Source organism: Camarhynchus parvulus, chromosome 7 (genome assembly GCF_901933205.1).
Source record: "Camarhynchus parvulus chromosome 7, STF_HiC, whole genome shotgun sequence".
Taxonomy (NCBI): Eukaryota; Metazoa; Chordata; class Aves; order Passeriformes; family Thraupidae; genus Camarhynchus; species Camarhynchus parvulus.
The window spans coordinates 19,934,897-19,956,223 of record NC_044577.1 but is presented as its reverse complement, the minus strand read 5'-3'; the positions used below and the strand labels follow the sequence as shown (position 1 = coordinate 19,956,223).

The window sequence follows — 21,327 nt, the reverse complement described above, 5'->3', positions numbered from 1 at the left end:
CCACTGTTCTTTTGACACACATAAAATGACAACAATCAGAATTTCAGAAATTTTTATTACACAGATATAAAGTCACTAGCATAACACTGTTAGCTTAAAGCAGAAAGGCTCTTTGGATGCAGAAATTCAAAGCTGACACATCAAAAACATCACAAACTACAATATCCTAAGGTGAATACAAACAAAAGCCTTGTCTAACATTGAAAACAGAAAAAGGAACTACCCCAGACATCTATGACTTGATTACCAGCAATTCTTCTGACTGAAGAAGAGACTATGAAGTTGCAACCAACCGAATCTACCAGCTCAACAGCAGCAGCAAACCTACTCAGCTGAGAACAAGACATACAAACTTCCTTCTACCTGGAGAGACCATAAGGGAGGGAGAGAAGTATGCAACTTCTGTCAATTATTCAAAATCCAAACAAAGAAACAAAAAAATTGGGGGAAGAGGAAGAAATAATCTCCACATCCAGTGTCAGATTTTTAAATCAGCCTTTCTCATAGACCAAGTGACCAAGCCACTTCTTTCTTGCTGTCACTTAAATATTTAAGTAAAAATATTTGTTAATCAAAGTCACTGGAAATGCAATGGTACACAATAGTGGTACAGCTACGTCAGTTTGAGAATGTGACTCACATTTTCTGATGGATCTCATTTTATCATCAGAAGCCAAAAGTTTTTTAAGTTGAGTTAAATGACTGTTTACAATTCCAACCCATGCTATGCTGTGTTTAGCTAAGCCCTTCTGACTTTGATAAAGGATCACATGGTCTTTTACAGACAGATGGGAGATCTTTCGACCATGTTGAGCATTTATTCACACGATACCACAAACTGACTCAAGGAAACAGTCAGTGTATGATTGAGATGTGAAATATGATGTGACAGGATGTGGGAAAGGCCAATAAGTTTCCAGATATCATTAAGCTTTAAAACTTATTTTTAAATGAAAGTTAAAACATTATAAAGTACTTCCAAACTTGGAGCTCTTGTTTTCCAAGAGTCCAGAAGGACTCTTTGAATACTTAACCATTTTTCCCTACGGAGAGTGCGTTGCTGGCAAATTAATTGCACTCTTCTCAATGAACTAGGGTAGCATTTTGCAGAAGTGTTTCTATTTAAGTTGTTAAAGCTCTTCCAAGTGTCCCTGACAAACATTTTTACAAAATAAACAACTCACTGGACACATCATTTCCTACTGTCCATGTCCACCATGAGCAGGAAGAGGCAGCATCAGTCTGTCAGAGAATCCACAGATTTCATTCAGGAAATGTGAAGCTCTTCTTCTCTAGTGGAGACGGAATGCAGGACAGCTGCCTCCTACGCAGAGGGGCAGAGTGCTCACCAACACTACACAGAGATCCTTCCTGGCTGAAGAGCACTCAGCCAGGCTACCAAGCCATTTCAAAGACTCCATCTATAGGAGTAGGATGGTATAGGATGAAATCTCAGCATTTATGTTAGGTGTCATTATTTCCTAACAGCCTCAATGCTAACATAAAATCTTATTCTGGATTAAGTACTGGCAAGCAGTACTTAAAAAAAAATTCCTGTAAACCCGTTAGCTGGCAGGCTTTATATATAACTATAAAATCCAGGAAAATTTTGGAGTAAGTAAAAGCAGGAAGAAAACCTAACAACAGGAGCCCGTAAGCAGTATCTCAAAAAACACCATCAGAAAAAACCCAACAAGAACCAACTGATTTGTTTGAATGTTTCTAAAACTATCATAGTACCACATCCCTATTTTTTTCTAAAATAAATCATTGTATACTTTTAAGGCTTCATCCAACATTTACAATTCATTGCATTTCTCTCCTTTATTAACTTAAGACTTATGGATAAAGATGCATTACAGCAGTTTATTTTGGGAGGAAGACTGGAAAGTTTGTAAGAATGTTTGGGCAGCAGAAATATAAGACCAGTCAAAGAAAGATGCTTAGAAATCAGACAGAGATTCCAACAGTTCAGACAGTGATGTCAGATCCTTATTACTTTTCCAAAATAAGCCTCTTCAGACTCTCTCTTACACCCCTCACTATGAACAACCAGCTCTGCAGAAGTGCTTATAAAATGCTTTGGTTTTCCCTATCTTCTGCATTTTCACCTTGCTTTTCTACAAGTGAACCAGCATTGCCTAGTGTATTGAGAATATCTCAACAATACCTAGGACAGGATAGGGGGAATTTTGTGCCCTGCACTGCAAAAGAACCATCAAAACAAATCACAAAAATTATCTAGATTCCAAAATCCTCTGATCCCTGCACATATCACTTGGCAGAAAACCAGAGTCATCTTCCTACTCCAAAAAAAAAAAGCCCCAGTCAACCATCAGGGAACAAGAGAGAAGCATGAAGAAGCAGAAGGAGTAAAGACAAATCTGACCAATTTCCATCAAATTCCTGATAATCTATCATGGAGATATCAAATTATATGTATATATATCTAATTCTGAGGGAGGACAGCATGTAATACAAGAATAAATTTGCTGCTACTGGCCCAACAAAGTCATAGGTAAAGTCTGACTTGCTTGAATAAAGAAAAAAAAGTTCCTGTTTCATGTCTGCAGCTATCACTGCCAGCCTTGAGACCTCAGCTTCAAGTCCTGCAATGTCCAAGGCATTATTCAACCACAGATAAGTGAGAAGATGAGACCACCAACTGCAAAGACAGCCAATGCCCCCATTTTAAAATGCCACATAAAAGGGCCTGGGAAACCTTCTCCCCTTCTACAGTGTAGTAAAAATATCCTCAGTGCCTATATAAGTACAAGGGAATAAGAAGGCAATGAGCTAGGTAAAACAGAATACACAATTTTTAAACACAGAAGCATATTTACAAAAAGAAGAATTTATAGTTTCAGACTGAATATGGGGAAGAGGAATTAGATACAGGCAGAATGGGATAGAATGTGTGTGGGGGGGAAATCATAGGAAAGACCAAGCTGCAAGGCCAGGCTTTTTCTAAATGTGAAGATTTAAAAGAATGTACAAAGCCAGAATGCTAAAAGATCCACTCAACTTGCTGGGTTCTTAACCCTTCAGGCAAAAACAAAGTACATCTTTCTTTAGTAGTAGCTGTAGACTTAAAAACTTATTTAAGACTGAGCAAAAAAGAACTTCCTCCAAGCAGTGAGTACTTTAAAAAGTGAATGAGGTAAATATAGCTCAAGGAGGGTGCCAAGGATGGAATTAGTGAGGCTGATTTGTAATGTGGGTGGAAGGAGAGAATCAAAATTGCAGGCAAGGGGAAGTAAGAGACCATGAATCAGAGACCAGCAGAGGATCCAGAAAAGCTTAGGTCTGGAGACTTCAGAGGGTAAATGGAAAAAGTAATAACTCTTCAGAAATGAAAGTTGGGAACAACTTTCAACATATAATGATAGCTGATTTATGAGGAATTAAATATCCTGAAATTTAATTTTTAATTTAAACTCTTAAAAATCAAAGCCTGAATTGATGGCATGGGTTGAATTGCTGATTTTACACAAATGCCTTAAAATTATCAGAAAGTCCACCTCTAGAAATTCCACCTACTACACTACTGTCATCAACTAACACATACCTTGTTTGTCTTACTAACCAAAGTAAAAAAAAAAATCCATCCATGCAAACAATTTCCATGCTCTCAAAGCCAGAATGGTTACATTTTGAATTCTGCACAACATTATTTTTTAATGAGAAGGACAGAATGTTGAAGTCCATAGCTACTAGTAAAGAAAGAGGTACTTCATTTTTGCCTCAAAGAATTACACCTAGCAGACAAGTTGTAAACGTTTTTTCAACCTTGTTACTAATAAATATTTTGACTCCTCTTTTTTTTAGATCAGAGACAAAGCATTATTCCTCCCACATAGAAAGAGCTTTCAACATTGCTGTAACAACAACAGTTAAACAATAGCCAGCTCAGTAGATTATCCTGTACCTGAATATTATGCCCAGTTATTCTGTCAGTGAAGTTTGACAGTACAGAAGGACTGAGCTAGGTTTTACAAAAGTCAAGAGCAATACAATGATACTTAAACAATTGGCAAACTAGTGAATGACAAAAAAAATCACAAACCCAACTTGGCACACCATATTCTTCCCTAATACCCTCCAAATTACTTTGATACCTACATATAAAAAGATTCTGGACAAAAGTAACACTACTCTACTGATTATCCCATTTCCTTGAACATTCTTATTTAACTCAACTCAGCAAAGATCCCAGCACATCAGATGGTGGGGAGGGGGGACACAGATTGACAAAAAACCCAAACAAAACAAGCAAACAGTCAAACTGAATGAAACAAAAAAATGCAATTCGTTTTGTGAAAAAAAAAACAAAAACAGAAGAAGCAGCTCCTCCAAACAGCTTTGTCAATCTTAAGTCTGTATTAAGGGCAGAGCTGAAAATGTTTATGCTCTTGCCACTGCACAATATTTAAAAGTTACCCGTCAAACCCCAGGTATAGAGAATCTATCTGAAGGCCTGACATTAAAGTAAGGTAAAATATCAAAAGGGAAAACTAATCAACAGAAAACCAAGGCCCATAAAAACAAAAAAGAGCATTGTTAAATCAATATATCAATAACTCAGGAATATTAGATTGAAAATCGATTTGATTATAAAGAAAAATAAGCATATGTTCTAATGCTCTGCTTTTGACACAGGATGGTATTTTCCTTGTTGGAGGTTTTTTGTCTCTTTCTGTTGGGAGGAAAATTCAAGTTCACAACATTTCTTGTTTAACATACAGCAATAGTGAGCATTGTTTGGGAAGGAGAGGTTTGTTCGTCTATTATCAAATAATACTTAAGATAAATAATATAATAAATAATAATAATAAATAAGATTCCAAACCAAACTCTATTTCCAGAAGAGAAATGAAAATCAAATAAGCAGGCAGAAATTATTTTTAAAACACAGCTAAGAAAGCTTCCAAGCTGTACTATTTCTTCAATGAGAACCTCTGCAGAGTTAAAGCTTGCAGCAAAACCAATGCTTTCTCACAGAAGAAAGCTTAAGCCCAGCTAAAAATATTCACATGCTTATTTTCTTTAACTGAATATAGTAATCCTAACAATCATAGACATGCAGTAGAGTTGACATTAATACAAGTTCCCAAGGGAGATACTTCATAGATAGAGTAGGGACTCATCCTTTAACCACCAATGGCACTCTGGTAATTTACAACAGCCAAACAAATGCACACGCCCCTTCTGAACTGGATAACCTCCTAGCAAATAAAAACAAATATAGGAACTCTGAATTCTGTAAGAATTCCCATGGTATTCCATTTCTGCATTAAAAAAACATTTCTTAAGTCATGAAAAAAATGCAGTTATATCCATCAGTCTATCACAGGAAGATTTTAAGTCCGAACACATCTACTGGAACTCCAGTTAATATTTAAATTTACTTCATAAAGAGCTGCATTTTTAATTGTGGGATCTTACCTCAGGAGAGAATTCAGGTGAAGCATCAAGTTTTTAATTGGTTGCTACAGCTCAGAACAGCATGGCTGGATTTCCCCCTTGAGCCCTCCATTGTTGCAAGCTGCACAGTCAGTTTCCTCTTCATTGTGCTAGTGCTGGGCACAGCCACAGAACTCTACAGGAATCCAGGAGCAAACATCTCAGCTTCTTGTCATCCTCTAATGCCCTGACGTCAGCTCTTTTAGAGCTGCACACAGGGATAGTCGCAGTGAAGAGCAACTTCCTCACACTGCAGACAGCTATGGCAACTTAACTTAGAGTAGCAAGGCAGCTTCTGGGCAAGCGAGAGCCAGGTGAGAAGAAAAGAAAGTGCACAATCAGATCTGGTTTAACTTGCAAGCAGCTATAAAACAGAACACCTGGCATTCCTTGTACCCACTACATTAACACAGCAACTCGTTATACTGACTTGTTAATTTCTAGAAAAAAAGAAAAAATATTTAGTTGAGCATGCTAACCTTGTTACAGCTCAAAGGACTGGCTGGATAATCTGGCATCTGCTGTTCCCCAGCACACATAAAACTACAACAGTGGCAGCCCAGAACAGCAGCCAGGCTAGAAAATCCAGCATGCTCAGAAATTTTTTTCCAAGCTACAGTTGAGATAGTCAGAAATGGTGCTGCACCTTATGAAGGGAGACCTATTTAGGTGTTGCCAGATTACAGGAGCAACAACTTGTTTGTGAGTCTAAAATATTCCTACTCAATTATTTTGTTTGTCTGATGACAAAAGTCCTGTAAAGACTTTCACTTTCCTCTGGAATCTCAGGTTTTGGTCCCCTACAATGGACTCTTCTTCTTCCACCTGACACAGATGGGCCTACTCAAAATAAATTGTGATCTTCAGATCTAGGAAAACACTGTGATCCCATTTAAAGTAGATTTTTAAAAAATTCAGTAACTGCAGAAAGAAAAGAACCAAAGGTTCACCAGGGTAACACCAAAACCCACCTTCCACTCTCAAGCACTTTTTCCCCTCAAATGCTTTTGATACCCCACTATCTAGCTCTCATTCTTTTTTTTTTCACAGGATATGAACACACTTGGACAAAGCTTGGAAATAACTCTGCTAATCTCTATTTGTGTATTACCCTCCTACACATTTTTCTCCCTAGTATCCGCATTCCACCCCCTAATGTTTTCTTGATCTCATTCCCACAGCAACACACTCCAACAGGGAACATTACCAGTAACTATTCCATATGCATCCAGCTATGACTTTAGACTTGACAAAGTTTGAGTAAACAGCTTTTAAATACAACATTCAGTTAATGGCATCAGTGTCATTCCACTATTTGAGGTTGCCTTGCTTAAGGCAGATACATTAAGAAGAACAACATAATCACCTCAAGAAGTGTTACGTGCACATTTGGAATTCAGCTGGCAAATTGGCCCCTGGAATGATTAGTACTCAAGTGGCTCCTGATGAGCATCCACCCACAAAGGAGATAACTCCCTGCTTCAAACACCCAGCAAGCTTTACAGTCCCAAATTCTCAAAATTCTTTCCATTTTTTTATTGCTCATTTACTTGGTCCTCATCAGGGTCATGGGGGTGAGAAGAATATGCTAAGTATTATCTTGAAGTCCCAGGTCGAAGAAATGAAGCACATCTAAAACAGACCCATTAGACAGATCCGCATCTAAGACAGACCCACCTAGTAGCACCAGTATAAAAGGTCTTGTACTTCATTATAAACACGTGTATACAATGCACAGAGCAATGGAAACAGATAGTTCATGGCAAGAGAAAAATGTAGTTCCACCCTTACGTCAATTTCACCAAACTGAGCAAATTCAGACACGTACTCAAGTCCCCACACCCACTCTGGGGCTGCGGCTCGGGCATAGAATGCTTGGTTTGAAGCTATTGCTACACTTGCTGTCCCTTCCCACACTCCTCAACAGGAAGGACTTTCATTTATACTTGAACAAACCTGTGGCTATGTTGGGAGCTGACTCAAACAAACACTTGAAAGAGAAGGAAGAGAGCTCAAATCAGTATTCCAAGCCTGACACCAGACATTTGCCAAAACTGCACCACAGCTGATGCATCCGTAATGTGACTGAAATGATTTGATAAAAACTCAGTTACACGCAAGAGAAAAGGTAAATTTCTTGGGTTTTCTGAAAACATCTTACTACCGGAGACAGCCCTGGAAATCACGTGAAAAAGACATTTCCCTGTTCTTACATTTTTCAACTACGTCCACTACACCGAGCAACAGGGAATGGGAACCTGAAGTCACACGGGAGAAATGTTTCTGGCACTAAGATAATCAAAGCTGTTTGGCCCCACCCCTTTCCTCACACAACCCGCTCCATCTTCAGCCCTGGAGTGCAGATCCATCTCCTAAGCATGTTTTTGTTAGACACACAATGGCAATGATAAAAACAAAGGGGGTTTGTTTGCTTGGGTAAAGCAGGTCAGAAGCTGTTATTTTGTACGTAAGCATACAGCTTTAAATATGATTTAGGGGGAACAAATGAAATAACACAAAATTCTTAGAAACATTACAATTGAATTAAAGGTGGATCTCAACAGGAAGGCTAGTATTTGAAAGGATATCAATATTACATTTACCAAAATTCACATTTGCTCCAATATTCTAATGGCATATTAAGCCATAATACAGTTCTTCATGGTAAAATCCTGTGTCAACTAGTGACATCTACTTGCAATGAAAAAAAAGTATTTACTCCAGGTTACGGGACTGCTGTCCAGCAACAGTAGGAAAATTGTGTTCAGAAGGATACCAACTACAGCCATTCATTTTTTTTATTTATAAGTATTAAATCACATTTTCCAATTATTTCATAAAGCAAATTCAGCTCTGTGATGAACAGGAGCAGACTTTGTCAACTGGCCTGGCGGGAGCTCTGCGCCCTGAGTGCTGCTCAGACTCAGGCTGAGCTACAAAACTCCCTAACTGTCCAGCCAAGCTTCTCCTGCCAGCAGAAGAAACTGTGTGTCATGGCCAGCCACTTACTGGACACACCTCCTATTCATCATATTCCAAAATACTCCAGCCAGTTGCTGGGCACAGTCTCTATTCACAATATTATAAACCAAAAAAAAAAAATCTTTTATTATTTACCCTGAATGTACAGAGAGAATAACATGGGCATGTTTCTCAACAAATTCAGACAAATATTTTTGTCCACAACCGGTTTTAGTAAACAATTTTGCAATAGGAAAGCATAATGCTGCATGCAAAAAATAAGATACAACAGGATCCTTTCCCAAAGCTTGTCCCCATAGATCTGATAACAAAGTTCTGTATTAAAGAGACACCAGTGATCAAGTTATATAGGAGTTCCGAGCTTTAACTAACATCAGCGCTCGGAAATTTACAAAACACTACCTTCTTAGCAGTTAGCATAAACAAACCTTCTCAGCTGTTTAGAGTTACCAGCAATCACTCCACAGAACTTCAAACAGTGATTTAAGCACGCATTGGCTGGAAAAAGTTTTCAGCTGCAGATTAACAACATTTTCAACCTGGCTAAACAAGTAAAGAAGAGATGTAATGCAGTATATTACATCATTTGGTAATACTTTTAAAGAAAAATGCTATTTCAACCGAAATTCTTCCCAGATTGCACAAATTTTCCTATCATCACAGAGAGGGAACAGTAACTGCATACTATTAAAAAATGTATCTGTGGACTATTTTCAGTAAAACTGGGAGTTGTCTTCTTTTCTGGTATATCCACATTTTTTTCCTCAAATCCAGCATTTCACGAGCAAATGAGACCATCTTACAGAAATAGTTAAGACTGTCAATAAAGAACTTTTGTAGCAAGAAAGGCATGGCAATCTGTTTTTCTAAGTACTAAATTATATGTGAACAGCTTATAAAGTCCTGAAAACCCCTCTGCAGGGCTAATGCAATGAGCAGTACTGTTAGCTACACGTATCTCAAAACTGAGAAGTGGACGCTGGCAGATGCTTGAAGTCACATAAAGGGAACTTAGATGTCAAGCAGCAGCCAAAATTCACTATACCAAACAGCTTCATAGCAGGCAACAGGCCTAGAGGAACTGTCAGAACAGCCAAAGTTTTAATTGTGCCTTTTTGCTTGTTTTTAGGTTCCTGCACACAAGTAAAACTGAAGACTTTCAAGACATACTGTTCCTGCCACTCCCTAACCTGGAAAAGAAACCTGTTATCCTACACTCAGTCCTTCCAACTCTGCTGAAGTACTTAGAGTCTTTAAAATGCAGTAATTATTTATACTATAATTATACCTTCTACACTGATTAACAATATAAAGTCAATTTCTCAACAGCTACATATAAATGTGGAATGGTGACAAGGCCTTAAGTGAATAAATACCATTTATGAGTCTTCCATATTCACTACAGCCATGGCTTCAAACTGATTCGATTACTGCTGCAAATACTACAGTAAATTTCCATCACCTACACCTGTTTATCCTGTAGCCGCTTGGTCAGCAACCCAAGTGATCCATTTTTGCAAATAGTATGGAAGCTTCACAAAAACGTTCACGTTAAAAGATATACCCACCATGTATTTTGTCCATTTTATTTACAGATAACTTCAGAAGTCTTACCAGTGTTTTGATTCACTCCAGTTCCCAGTGAAACAAATTTTCTTCAAACGTACCTGACTAGTTAAGGAAAAATCCTCCTCCCGATCTATAACTGGGGTAGTTATACTTGGGATTTAAAAAATATTTTCTTTAACGGTAGAATTTCTACTACAATCAAAATAAAAACAAAGGGGCCTAACACGTAAAAAGAAACAAACCAGCCCTTTTACTACTCCAAACAGATGCTGCTTGTTTATTTTCTTTTCCCCAGCGTCGGCAGCTCCCAGAGCACAGAGGAGGGCGCAGCTCTCCCAAAGCGCCGCCACTCTCACCCAGAGAGCTGGAAGTTGACTCCGCACACCTAAGGATGCTCCGACCGGCAAGTGCTGACCTGCAGCGATTTGCCGGAGGCGCCGATCCCGGCAGGTCCCGCAGCCCGGCAGAGGTACCGGGACGGCAACGCCGCGGGCAGGTTGCGGCTCGTCCCTGCGGGAATTGCCCGCGGCGCGGGGCTGGCGCTGCAGCCGCTGCTTGGCGGGGCACGGCCGGACGGGCAGGTCCCGCAGCCCCTGCCGGCAGCAGCGGCCGCGGAGCCGTCGAGGCAGCCGTTTAACGGCCGCGCCGCTCCATCTGCCCGCGTGCCGCCCGGGGCTTCCGCCTCCCCCGCCGCAGGAACCCCGGGCAGGGGCACCGGGAGCACGCCCGCCCCCGGCGCTGGGAGCCGCCTCTCCCCGCTGGCTGCGACCCAAGCAACGCACCTCAGCCGAACGCGCTCAGCCCCGGCCTCCCCGACCCGAGGTGCCCCTCGCTCTCACCTCACCCAGCCCCGCGCACGGCCCCGGCTGTCCCTTCGGAGCCGGAGGCGGCCGCGCTCCCGCCCGCGCCGTGAGCTGTGCTTACCCGGAGGGCGGCGGGGCGGCCGCCGGCCGAGCGCGGCCGTCCATAGCGGCGGCCAAGGGAGCGCAGGGCGGGCGCAAGCCGGGGACCCGCCCGCACAGCCGCGGCTCCCCGCCTCACCTGCTCGGGGCGGGCTGAGGAAGGCGGCCCCGCTCCGCAGCCCCCGGCACCGCCTCGCCCCCGAGCCCGGGCATTTCCCGCTGTTTACGGCGCGGACGCTGGGCGCCTGCCCGGGGCGGCGGCCGCGGTCACGGCCTGCGCCAGGCTCCTGCAGATCGCGGAACCACACCTTGGGTGTAGGAGAAAAAAAAACACAGAAGCAAGGAAAAAAAAAAAAAGCAAAACCCAACTTCGCGGTGAGAAACTTGAAATGCAGAACCTTCCCCGCTCCGGCACGCACAGAGACAGAGATTCCCTGTTCCCGTCCCAGCGCCTCCCTCCCTCCCGTCCGCCCCCACACAGCCGGCTGTCCCCACACACCCGGCTGTCCCTCCAGCTGCGGCCGGAGTGGGGACTCCGCTCGGCCTCGGCCGCGGGCTGTCAGCGGCCAGCGGGGGCAGGGCCGCTCCTCTCGGCTGGAATTTTCCTCTCCCCGAGCGAAACGTCCCGGCGGCCGCCTCGGGCTCAGCCCTTTCCCATTCCAGCCGCCAGGGCGCGAGGCGAAATCCCCACAGGTGGGGAGAGCCAGGCGCGGAGCCCGGGGCCGGGATGCGGGCGGACCCCGCGGAGGGGAATCAAACTGCTCTGCCCGGGCATCGGGGCTGGGCCGCCCTGTGCCCGCCGCCCAGCGCGCCCGGGACTCGGCTGAGCCCCACCGTGCCACGGGTGTCGAGCTCTCGCAGCCAGGAGCGGTTTCGGGCTGATCTGAAGTTTGCTCGCTGAGCATGACGGCACCTCAGCTTTTCTGTGCAGTAACAACTGAGCAGATCGGGCACTAAGGCGCTGCATACCTGTGTCAGCACAGAGCGCCGTTCCTGCTGCGCTGTGGGATCAGACAGCATTGGCCAATACATGCAACTCTTTATACAGGTAATATTTTGCCCAGTGTTTAACAAAAGTTGAAAAATAGCCAGCGTCAAAGCATTTATACCTTTCCTTTTTCCTCCATAGGAAAAAAATTAGAACATTGCATTCAAGAATAAAAGTCCTTTGTCTGACTAGTTTTAAGATTATATATCTGGAAAAATTAATATAATTTACTATTTGATGTTAATATTCTTCATAGCTAGTGTAATACTGTATATAGCATTGTAGAGATACTGTACTTTAATAACATTTTGCTTCTCCCTTATATGCCCTTCTCATTTGCAGTGTGCTTCTTCAACAAAGATTTTCTTCTGCTTTTTCACTGGAGACTAACCCTGAAGCCACCTGTTTTGACAGATCCTAGAGGTTATTCACACCCTGAATAACCACATGCCATTATCAGGCACACCCCATTAATCTCTGTATGTTTCTTAAACCAAAAAATTTATCACTGGTGAGTCAGATGCATTTTCCGTGGTCCAGTTTTCAGAGAGGCAACGTTCAATGAATTGATCCATCAAGACTCTCAGGAACAATTTCACTGAGGACCTTATGTAAGTTTTGGACCCTTTTCTCTTTTGACAGTCCACTTTCTATTCCCACTCCTCAAATTGTTTGGCTACTTCCTAGGTTAGGATGAAGGTTGATAAATTCTTTTACCTGTTGACTGTTCTGCAATCAAGGCATGGTAACTTTCTGCATTCAGTTTGTAGCATTAGTTTAAGTACAAAAAAATTCTCTGCTTCCAACCAGCTTCTCTACTTAGGCAAAACCATTATGTGACAGCACCTTCTAAACTAATGAAACTCCCATGCTGCAAAGGTGTGAGATGACTGAACAGTATAATGATGTTTCAGCTGAATACCCTCTAGCTGATTGTGTATTACTTAGAATAATTACTCGTGTTGGTGTCATGTCACCACCAATAAATAAGGAGGTGTTGTACCACTCCCTTTGTAATCTCATTTGGAAACCAATATATGCTATAGTCTAATTCTTTTGGCAAGTATTAATGCCACAAAGATTGCAATCTATTGAATAGCTCATATGTGCTCATAATAGAAACTCAGCAATGCCAGGGAGAAAAGTGACATTAGGGAAATAACATTAAAAAAATTATCCGTGGTGACTGTTTCAAATAGAGCCTGGAGGATTACCTAAAAAAGGAGTTCACTGAATAATGCCAATCTCACTTTAAGAGGGGAGAGGTTATGCTTATTGTCTTACACGACCACATGTCTTTCTCTTATCTCTGTTGTTAACTAAACACATCTGAAATTCTGATCACCAGAAACATTGTAGGCTCTAAATTTGAGTGCCTGCAGGCCATGATCTGCAGTGGCAGTTTTACAATAACTAGACTTAAAATAGTTGGATTTTGAGGTAGTGGAGATACCATTTCTCAGGTCTCAGTTTTTTAGAGACAGATTCCATCCTATGGCTCTTTGTTTCTTTATCAATAGAAAATCAGTTCTGTATTCAAGTTTCAGAAGATGTTGATAGACTCAAATGCTATTTTAAAAATTTTTCTATTTTTATAAAGTTTCCAACTTTGTCCTGAGCTCAAGACATTGTTCATACAAATCAATCATAACTCTCATACACAATAAACAGAAGGCTGCATCAGAGAATACAAGTTAACACACTATTCATTGTCTCTTCTACTGAATAGCCAAAGGGAAAAAAAAACCAAAACCAAACCACAACAAAACCTTTCAAGTATTCAAGTTCCCTAGATTTTTTAAGCTGATCCATGAAGATAGCATTTTAACAGTTAATGAAGTGGTAGGTTATTAATTACACCGTTGCAATAATGTCATCTTTTGTCCATGGTTTGAGGTAAAACAATCGTTTATCTGGAGGCATTAATCCATGTGGCAAGCTGCCACCCACCGCACTTGGTGAATGTACTCGGTGCTATTGTATATTTAGAATAAATGTTTGCAGATTAATACCCAGTTCTGATTACTGTTAGCATAACCTTCAAATTTTGCAGGTAGTGAGAACTGCTAATTGCAACTGATATTTGAAGGAGAACTTCTGTCTTAGGAAGAAACATGAAGTTCCAGGTATATTACTCACCATGGGATTTTTATACAAGTTAAATTACTAAAAACAAAGCCTTGCCTGTTCTAAAAAAGCAGCCATATCCCATGGCATTTTTCATAACAGTCAGAAGTTGTCCTAGATGGCTTCAGCACTTCTGGTTGCTCTCCTCTTTCAAGAGGTTGCCAAAAATGTGAATATAAATATCTTTGAATGAAAGATGCTGTAAAAATGTAGTGGACGGTATGATTTTCAAAGAGGTATGCCCATTACTGCATAAGGTGAAAGCTTTTTGAAGTGTTAAATAGACCACAGGAACCTTGCAATATTTTTTGATATTGTAAAGGTCTGCTTACAAGGTATTTTTAAATTTCTTAATACATAACAGGTTATAGTGACATCTTGTGATTTAAGGATGTAACCGGAATGCACTCCTAATGTGGTTTTGTAATTGAAAATCATACTGTGTCACACTATAGTTGTTTTGAATAGTATTGTGCAAAGTAGGTGTCAAATAGATTATGGAATTGAAAGGTGTTTTCCTTTTTAAATTACTTTCCTGATGCATAACTAAATACAATAAAAAGCTGAGATATTTATTCTATGTGATTTATTATGTAGAGGAGACATGATAAAAATCAGGATTTTACCCTCATACTATAAAAAATAAAGCAAGGAAATATTATATGATTCTTCATTTTGTTTAAATGAAAACTAGACCCATATGTAATTCCTTGTCCACAGAGTAGTCAATGAGCCTCCATCGTGTCCGGTTGAACAGCTGCTGTTTCTGTGTTTACATTCCAGAATGGGGGTTAGGTTTGGGGAGCGTGCCCACACACGTACATCGCTACTGAAAGCATTGCCCAGGCACAGGGACAGGTTTGGGAAGCCATTTAAGCTGTGCACTTAACTGAGGAGCACTGTGCCCCAGTACACAGCGCTGCTGAGGACACACCTCCAGTCCTGTGCTCTGTTCTGAACTCCAAAAAACACACTGAGGTGCTGGGGCGTATCCAGCTTTGGCCTGATAGACAAAGTAGAAATAAGGCTACAAAAAACTACCCCATATACTTTCAGATGTAGGACTAAGTAATTTCTGCATTTTGTATAAGGTTTTCCAGTAGTCAATACTACACATAATACTGCCCCAATAGTTTTTGCTAATATGTGTATTACAGGCATTTACTTTCTTGGAGATATATTGTCCTTTTAGGTCAGATTTAAGACCTGCATAATGATACTATGATGTACTCTGATTACTACCACTGCATTTTCACTCTAATAGTGTTTCTTTTTTGCCTTTGGATCATGAAAGCAAATGCTTTACTGCTTACAAGTCATGATTTCTAAGTTATTTTGTTGCTGAGCAGTATTTTTGGGGATGCATTAAATAACAATTAGTGAGGTATTCATTTGGATTAACACTGGAATTGAGTAATATTAGAAGGCTTCAGATGATGCTGAGTCATGAGTGATATAAGGTGTAGAATCACATATGCTGTGAAGTATCCTTGCAAAGTTAATGATCTTTTAAAACAGTTTTGTCTAATTCTTTCAAATCATGTTAGCCACATTAGTTGCAATGAAAGAGAGATGAGAATTAATTTAAATGTCAATCTTAGCTGGGGTTTAGAAAAAACTACAAGTTCATTAAATTACTCTCATGCACCAGATTTCCACATTTTGAATGCACATCGTGTGCAAAATGCTCAACACTGAAGTCTGCAAAGCCTAAACAGTAAAAAATATTTCTGAAGAAAATCACCTCTGGAAAGAAATATCTGTTGAATTGATTAGTAATTCATTAGCTTATGGCTTATTGTATCATATATCATAATACTATAGAAACCAGAATCCCTTTTTTGTGTTAGAAAAATACACCTGGATAGAAAGGAAACTGGGGATTTCTTCTACAAAGATAGAGAAAATGTAGCAATAGCTAAGCTATAAGCAGATGAGTTATCTTAGGTTCCCAAATCTCTATTGCTATGGTTGTACTGTGTCATGAAAACAAGATACATTAGCCAAGGAGAAGCCTTATGCTGCACAAATTTGTATCTCTTGGTACTTAGCCAGTTCACTCAGAACTAGCCTGGGTAACTTTATAGCTCTCATGCTTTCTGGACAACCCCAGAGGTGCTACATACATAGAGTGGAATTGAATGCCATATGTTAAGATGCTCTGGAAGCATGGAGAGGGAGTTAAATGCTTCACTTGGATGATATGAACTGTGTACTTTGATTAGACAACTGAATTAATGGGGAGGAGAGAGGGAAGAGACACTCCTCCTCTGGAATGCTAACAAGAAAGTGAAGTTGCTCTGTATGCAGTGTGCTTATTCAGGTGTGCTTTAGGGACCTACAGCTAGAACAACTGAGCTCCAAAGGGACACATCACATCTGTTTTAAACACAAGATGGTACTGAGATGTTCAGCACAGACAAATCAAAGATAATTTTCCTCATATATGGGCACACAGTGAATTCTAAGGACCTGGGAGAATGTATTTGTTGGGAAAAAGCTCATCCCACCTTCATATGCTGGCAGTTTCAAGAATACAACACTGCACCAAGTTATATTTAAGTCACATTGTAGGCACATATTCTGCTTCATAGAGCCACAAACTATCCACAGCTTAGTGTTCTAAGCTGTGAGAAAGTTTGAATTTTTCCCCCCAATAAACATTTGAATAGAAGTCATGAATATATACTTACACAAAGGTTTCAGAGTACCTGACAGAGTTCACCAACCTTTTCAAACACACTGGACAGGAGTCCAAGGCTGTGTATTACAACTGAATGTGGCTTTAAGTCTAATACAAGATTCATCACAGGGAGATGCAAGATTCGTTACAGAAATCCTTTGAGGTTTTAATGTGAGAATTATTACTGCTCTGAGTTTGAGAGCTTGCATAAATAATTTCAAGTAAATTCAAAGCCCAGCTTTGACTGCTTCTTTTCTGCAGTTTGCCATTGTCTCCTTGTAGAATTACCTCTTTAGCGAACACCTATGCATAGTCAACACAGCTTGTTCAGGCATGTGAAAGACAATTTCAAATTCGCATATGCGTGAAGCTCAGGCAAGCTAACAGCTCAGTTTCAGAGCCAGGTTTCTGGAGAATGTAGAAGTGAAATAATTTCTCTCCTTGGCTATGATTAACAACAGTACACAGGATAGAATAGCCCAAGGTATATTCTCTGGTAAGAATCCACCAGTATATTTATCACTATATCTGCCCTGTAAACAAAAAATGGTAATTAAGCAGCAAATCTTGCATATAGCAATATGCCCCTGACAGCAAAGACTGAGAAAGCTGTCTTGGCTTTGTGAGATGTTGTATGAAAACATAACTTTTATCCATACCTATTTGCTATTGATATACCAAACTACAGTCTGTTTATTCAGCATCATTAAATGCTTCTAATTTAAGTTAAAGCTAAATTTAAGTTTGGTTAAGTTTAAGCTAAATTTAATTTTATATAAGAAGTGTTCGAAGCAGTGTCTAGCATTAGTTTTCCCACTCGTTTTTAATGGAGGGATTGTGCCATAGGGTGCACTCTTCCTGGCACCAGAGATGTTATTCTTCCAATTTCACTTCCTTCCAAATTGCTGTGCCAAAATCACTGCTTGCTATCCACTAAGTAAGGCATAGTTTGGAAAGTTTAATTTGTATCTTGCCACAATCAGGACAGAAGAAAAGCCTTAACAATCTAGTTTGGATTTGTTCTGTTTACTCTGGCATAAAAATGAATATAATGATACTTAGAATTCTCATGTGCTAATTACTATGTATACAGGCAGCAATTTACATTGCTTTTTACTGTACATTAACATCTGTCAATTCACTCTAGTTAAGTATTGTGTACTAATCAGAAATGAAAGTCGCATGAAGTTGTCCAAATATTTTTATTAAAAATAAAAATATAAATTATATATATATATATATATATATATATATATATATATATATATATATATAAATAAAGCTAGATAGGCTCTATACAGAACCTGCAAAAGAAATGCCCTTAGATCACCCAATCTGACTCGGGCATCAGGCCAGATTTAGAAGACTGTGCAATGTTTTATTCATAGCAGTATGACTCCACAATTAAAACATCTGAAGATTCAGCTTTTAAATAGCTCATTAAAGGTATTTTTAAGCTTTTCCTTTGAAAGAAAAACCCAACTAAATACAGAAAAAATATTTTTAATACATCAGTCAGTCCCACTCCATGACCAATGGGTAGCTCCAGTGTCATGCATTTATGCCAGGAGATGTGAAATTGCCATTATCATTCTAACTTGAGGTATAGGCCACTGAGCTGCTATAACAGCACTATAGCTATTTCTGACTTTGTGGAATGGGGCCAATGTTTTTCTCAGAAATAAAAGTTAGAAAATGAAAAGAGCACTCATTTTATCTCCCCTGTCTCTTCCTGGAAAAGACTGGGAAAGTTACGAGTAAAGAAATTCATCAAGAGTTCTTAAATACAAAGCATCATGTCTGGCTCAGGAAGTTCCTGAATCACAGAGTGCTTGATGATAGGAATATTTGTGGGAGTATACATGTTTTCCCTTCCTTTTCTAGTGTTCCCTCAACATCCATTTTTGGACATTGCCTGAGAAAGGATACCAGGTTAGATAAGACATTCAGTCTGACACTGAAAGGCTATTCTCACGTTTTGTGGCTCTTTAGATAATTTGAAAGTCTGACTTTAAAACAGCAGGACCTCATTTTTTAATAAAGTTAAAGGAGTGCTATAGATGTATGCTGTTTCTTTGAACCCACTGTAATTATTATTTCAAGATTTTGCCTTCGGTCTTATTTTTTACATTGTAATGCACCACACCTTTCAAGCATTTAAGCATTCATAGAGCTGGTGAAGGCAGTTCTGTGGTGTTAGAAGGTAAATTACAGCTCTGCAGAATGACTTACTTGGGTATTGACTTTGGATGCTGTGTAAAGTGGCAATGCTGAATGGCCTCATTAACAACTCTGAGGCCCGTGTGCCTGAGAGATGGCACCAGGACAAGGAGACTTTTTATCTCTCTCTAGCAGTGTATGAAATGCTTATTGACTGGGCTGAATCTTAAAAGTCAGGCCATTATAGGCAAATACAAGTTCATGGGCTTCATTCCAGACTCAGATTCACAAAGATAAACATGTATATGCTAATTAACGCATCAGAGTGTATTTAGGCCAAACAGTTAAACTGAAACAGAATTGAGCTGCCCAGATGTAGAATCGGGAGAAGGGGAAAGGAAGGGTAAATAAAGAGTCACCCTAAATAGTTTGTAATTATTTTTTTTATTTTACCACTTATGAAACTGCATTTGAGAAATAAGCATTTGTAGACTCTGATCAAAATTATATCAATTTGAGCTGAGTCACACAACCACGTTTTAAGTGAACTCTTGTCTCCTGGTTTTACAGACAGAACCCTGCTGCATAACCCGTTTTAAGTAATTCAAGATGCACCTTAGAAAATCCTTGGCTCAAGGGCAGAAAATTTTGGAAACATTTAAAGTGAATGAAATAGAACAGGAAGATAAAGCTGCACAGTGGCTCAGCAGCTACACTTCTGTGAGGGTAGAAGGAAATTGTTTTAAAACTTAGACTGTGCCTATCAATGTTAGAACAAAACATTACCTTTTTCAGCATAAAATATGAAGACTGAGATGAAAGAGGGAATCAACAGGTTAAAATGTCTGGCAAGGATGGACTGCATGGTTAAGGAACAGAAAGGTATAGGAACAAATTCATGGCACGGGTGAGAGTAATGTCCTTGAGCTGGACACATGGTGAAGCTTTAATCCCCAAGTCACCGAGTCCTCTTTAGATCAGAGTGACTCTTAGGATAGATTGTGTAACTATCATAATATTTATAGAAGAAACAACAACAGCAGGAATAACAACAATAATAACCTGTTCCTTTTCCAAATTACCATTTTTTCCACTTCAGGTGCCACTGATGAAAAAAAGTGACTGCTGAGTGCATAAAGAAAATTGCTGTTGAATTTTGCCACAACTTCATCCTTCTTCAAGACAGAAAGATCTTAATGCTAGTAGTCATCAAGATCTGTGCTCCAATGACTTTAATCAACAGTCTTCAGCAAATCAGATTTGTTACTGTCTCAATATATTAAAAACACAGATGCAAGGCGATGCAGCTGGATCAAGTAGCTATCATTCCCATATAAACTTGAAAGATATTGAATGTGAATCTGAATTATGTATTTCAAACTGAAATGGCAGAAACTACTAAATTTCTAATATCTAGACAACTGTAATTTCTGGTTCGAATTACTGAATATAAGATTATTTTTCCTCCATATCTTTCTATAAAATAACATATTTTTACTCCTCCTTATGATAAAAATTGTATCTGTTACAAAAAAATAAGACAAAAAGTACACTCTAATTAATGAAGACTTAAACCAGTGATAGTTAACCTGGATACAATTTATGCAGTTATGACGATGCTTCAGAATTGCAAATCAAACTAATATGTGTTCTGTTGAAAGTGAAGCAAACAAAAGTGAATCTGTTCTATTCTAAGTCACATCACAGAAACATTTAATGCTTCTCTAGTTAAACATAATAGAAATTACTCTTGGAAAACAACCAGAACCTCTTCTGCACTATTCTACTGACTCACCAATTCAGAACAAATTGAACTCCAGCCTCCTGGCTTCAAGGGCAAGATCAAGATCCTCTGTGATTCCTAAGGATGCAAATTTACCTGATGCTTCAAGGTGCATGCAGAAGTGTTTTCAAGGTTGCTGAAAGTCTGACTTTTCAAAGGCCACAGATATTGAAATCTCCTATTCCCTTTAAATTACACAAAAGCAGGTAAAAGACTGGACTAAAGGATCACCTGGGGAATAATGAGGAAGAGGGAAATACCTTAAAATTATTTTAAATTCATAAGGAAGCTTTTAATTTTTTCTTTCTTCTTTCTAATAAGTTTTATTATTGCGGACAACATCTACCTTGCTTTATATGACAAAATACTATCTTTCATACTTTTTATTTTATTAAAAACTTACATCCTAATGCTATATACAGCAGGTTTTTTCATGCATAGTTTGTGACTGAGACTATAGCCAGAAAATCGTGCTTGTTCACCTGCACAAGGCAGACAGCTGGAAACTGCTGTCCTATCTTCTGAGTGAATTTCCACCAGGATGTCCATATGTACAATGTATCTGTGCCTGGAATGCCACTGATAAAAATTACTGATCAGTGCAAAGATCCCTCCTTACTGACGGCTTTTTATTTTTGAACACGTCACAGTTTAGTCTAAGTTCAGAGAA

At 39.7% G+C, this 21,327-nt stretch overlaps 1 protein-coding gene and 1 long non-coding RNA gene across 4 annotated transcripts in view; one reads left to right on the top strand and one right to left on the bottom strand.

The window, feature by feature from the left end:
- COBLL1 (cordon-bleu WH2 repeat protein like 1) overlaps nucleotides 1–11,529 on the bottom strand; it is a 73,545-nt gene extending 62,016 nt beyond the window's left edge. Inside the window, exons 1-2 of one of the 3 annotated variants that reach the window (XM_030952550.1) lie at nucleotides 11,416–11,529; nucleotides 5,446–5,599 (exon numbers count right to left, since the gene is read on the bottom strand). In XM_030952550.1, coding sequence (XP_030808410.1) covers nucleotides 5,446–5,471 — 26 coding nt within the window. In that variant the 5' untranslated portion in view covers nucleotides 5,472–5,599; nucleotides 11,416–11,529. Of the gene's footprint in view, nucleotides 1–5,445; nucleotides 5,600–10,429; nucleotides 10,692–11,055; nucleotides 11,225–11,415 lie in introns of those variants that run through there. The other 2 variants (XM_030952548.1, XM_030952549.1) reach the window with 2 other exon arrangements.
- Nucleotides 11,530–11,618: 89 nt separating this feature from the next.
- On the top strand, nucleotides 11,619–20,986 carry LOC115905861. Its single transcript, XR_004060886.1, has 3 exons — nucleotides 11,619–11,964; nucleotides 12,247–12,515; nucleotides 19,974–20,986. It is a non-coding gene; the product is annotated as an uncharacterized LOC115905861 (long non-coding RNA).
- The last annotated feature ends 341 nt before the right edge of the window (nucleotides 20,987–21,327 follow it).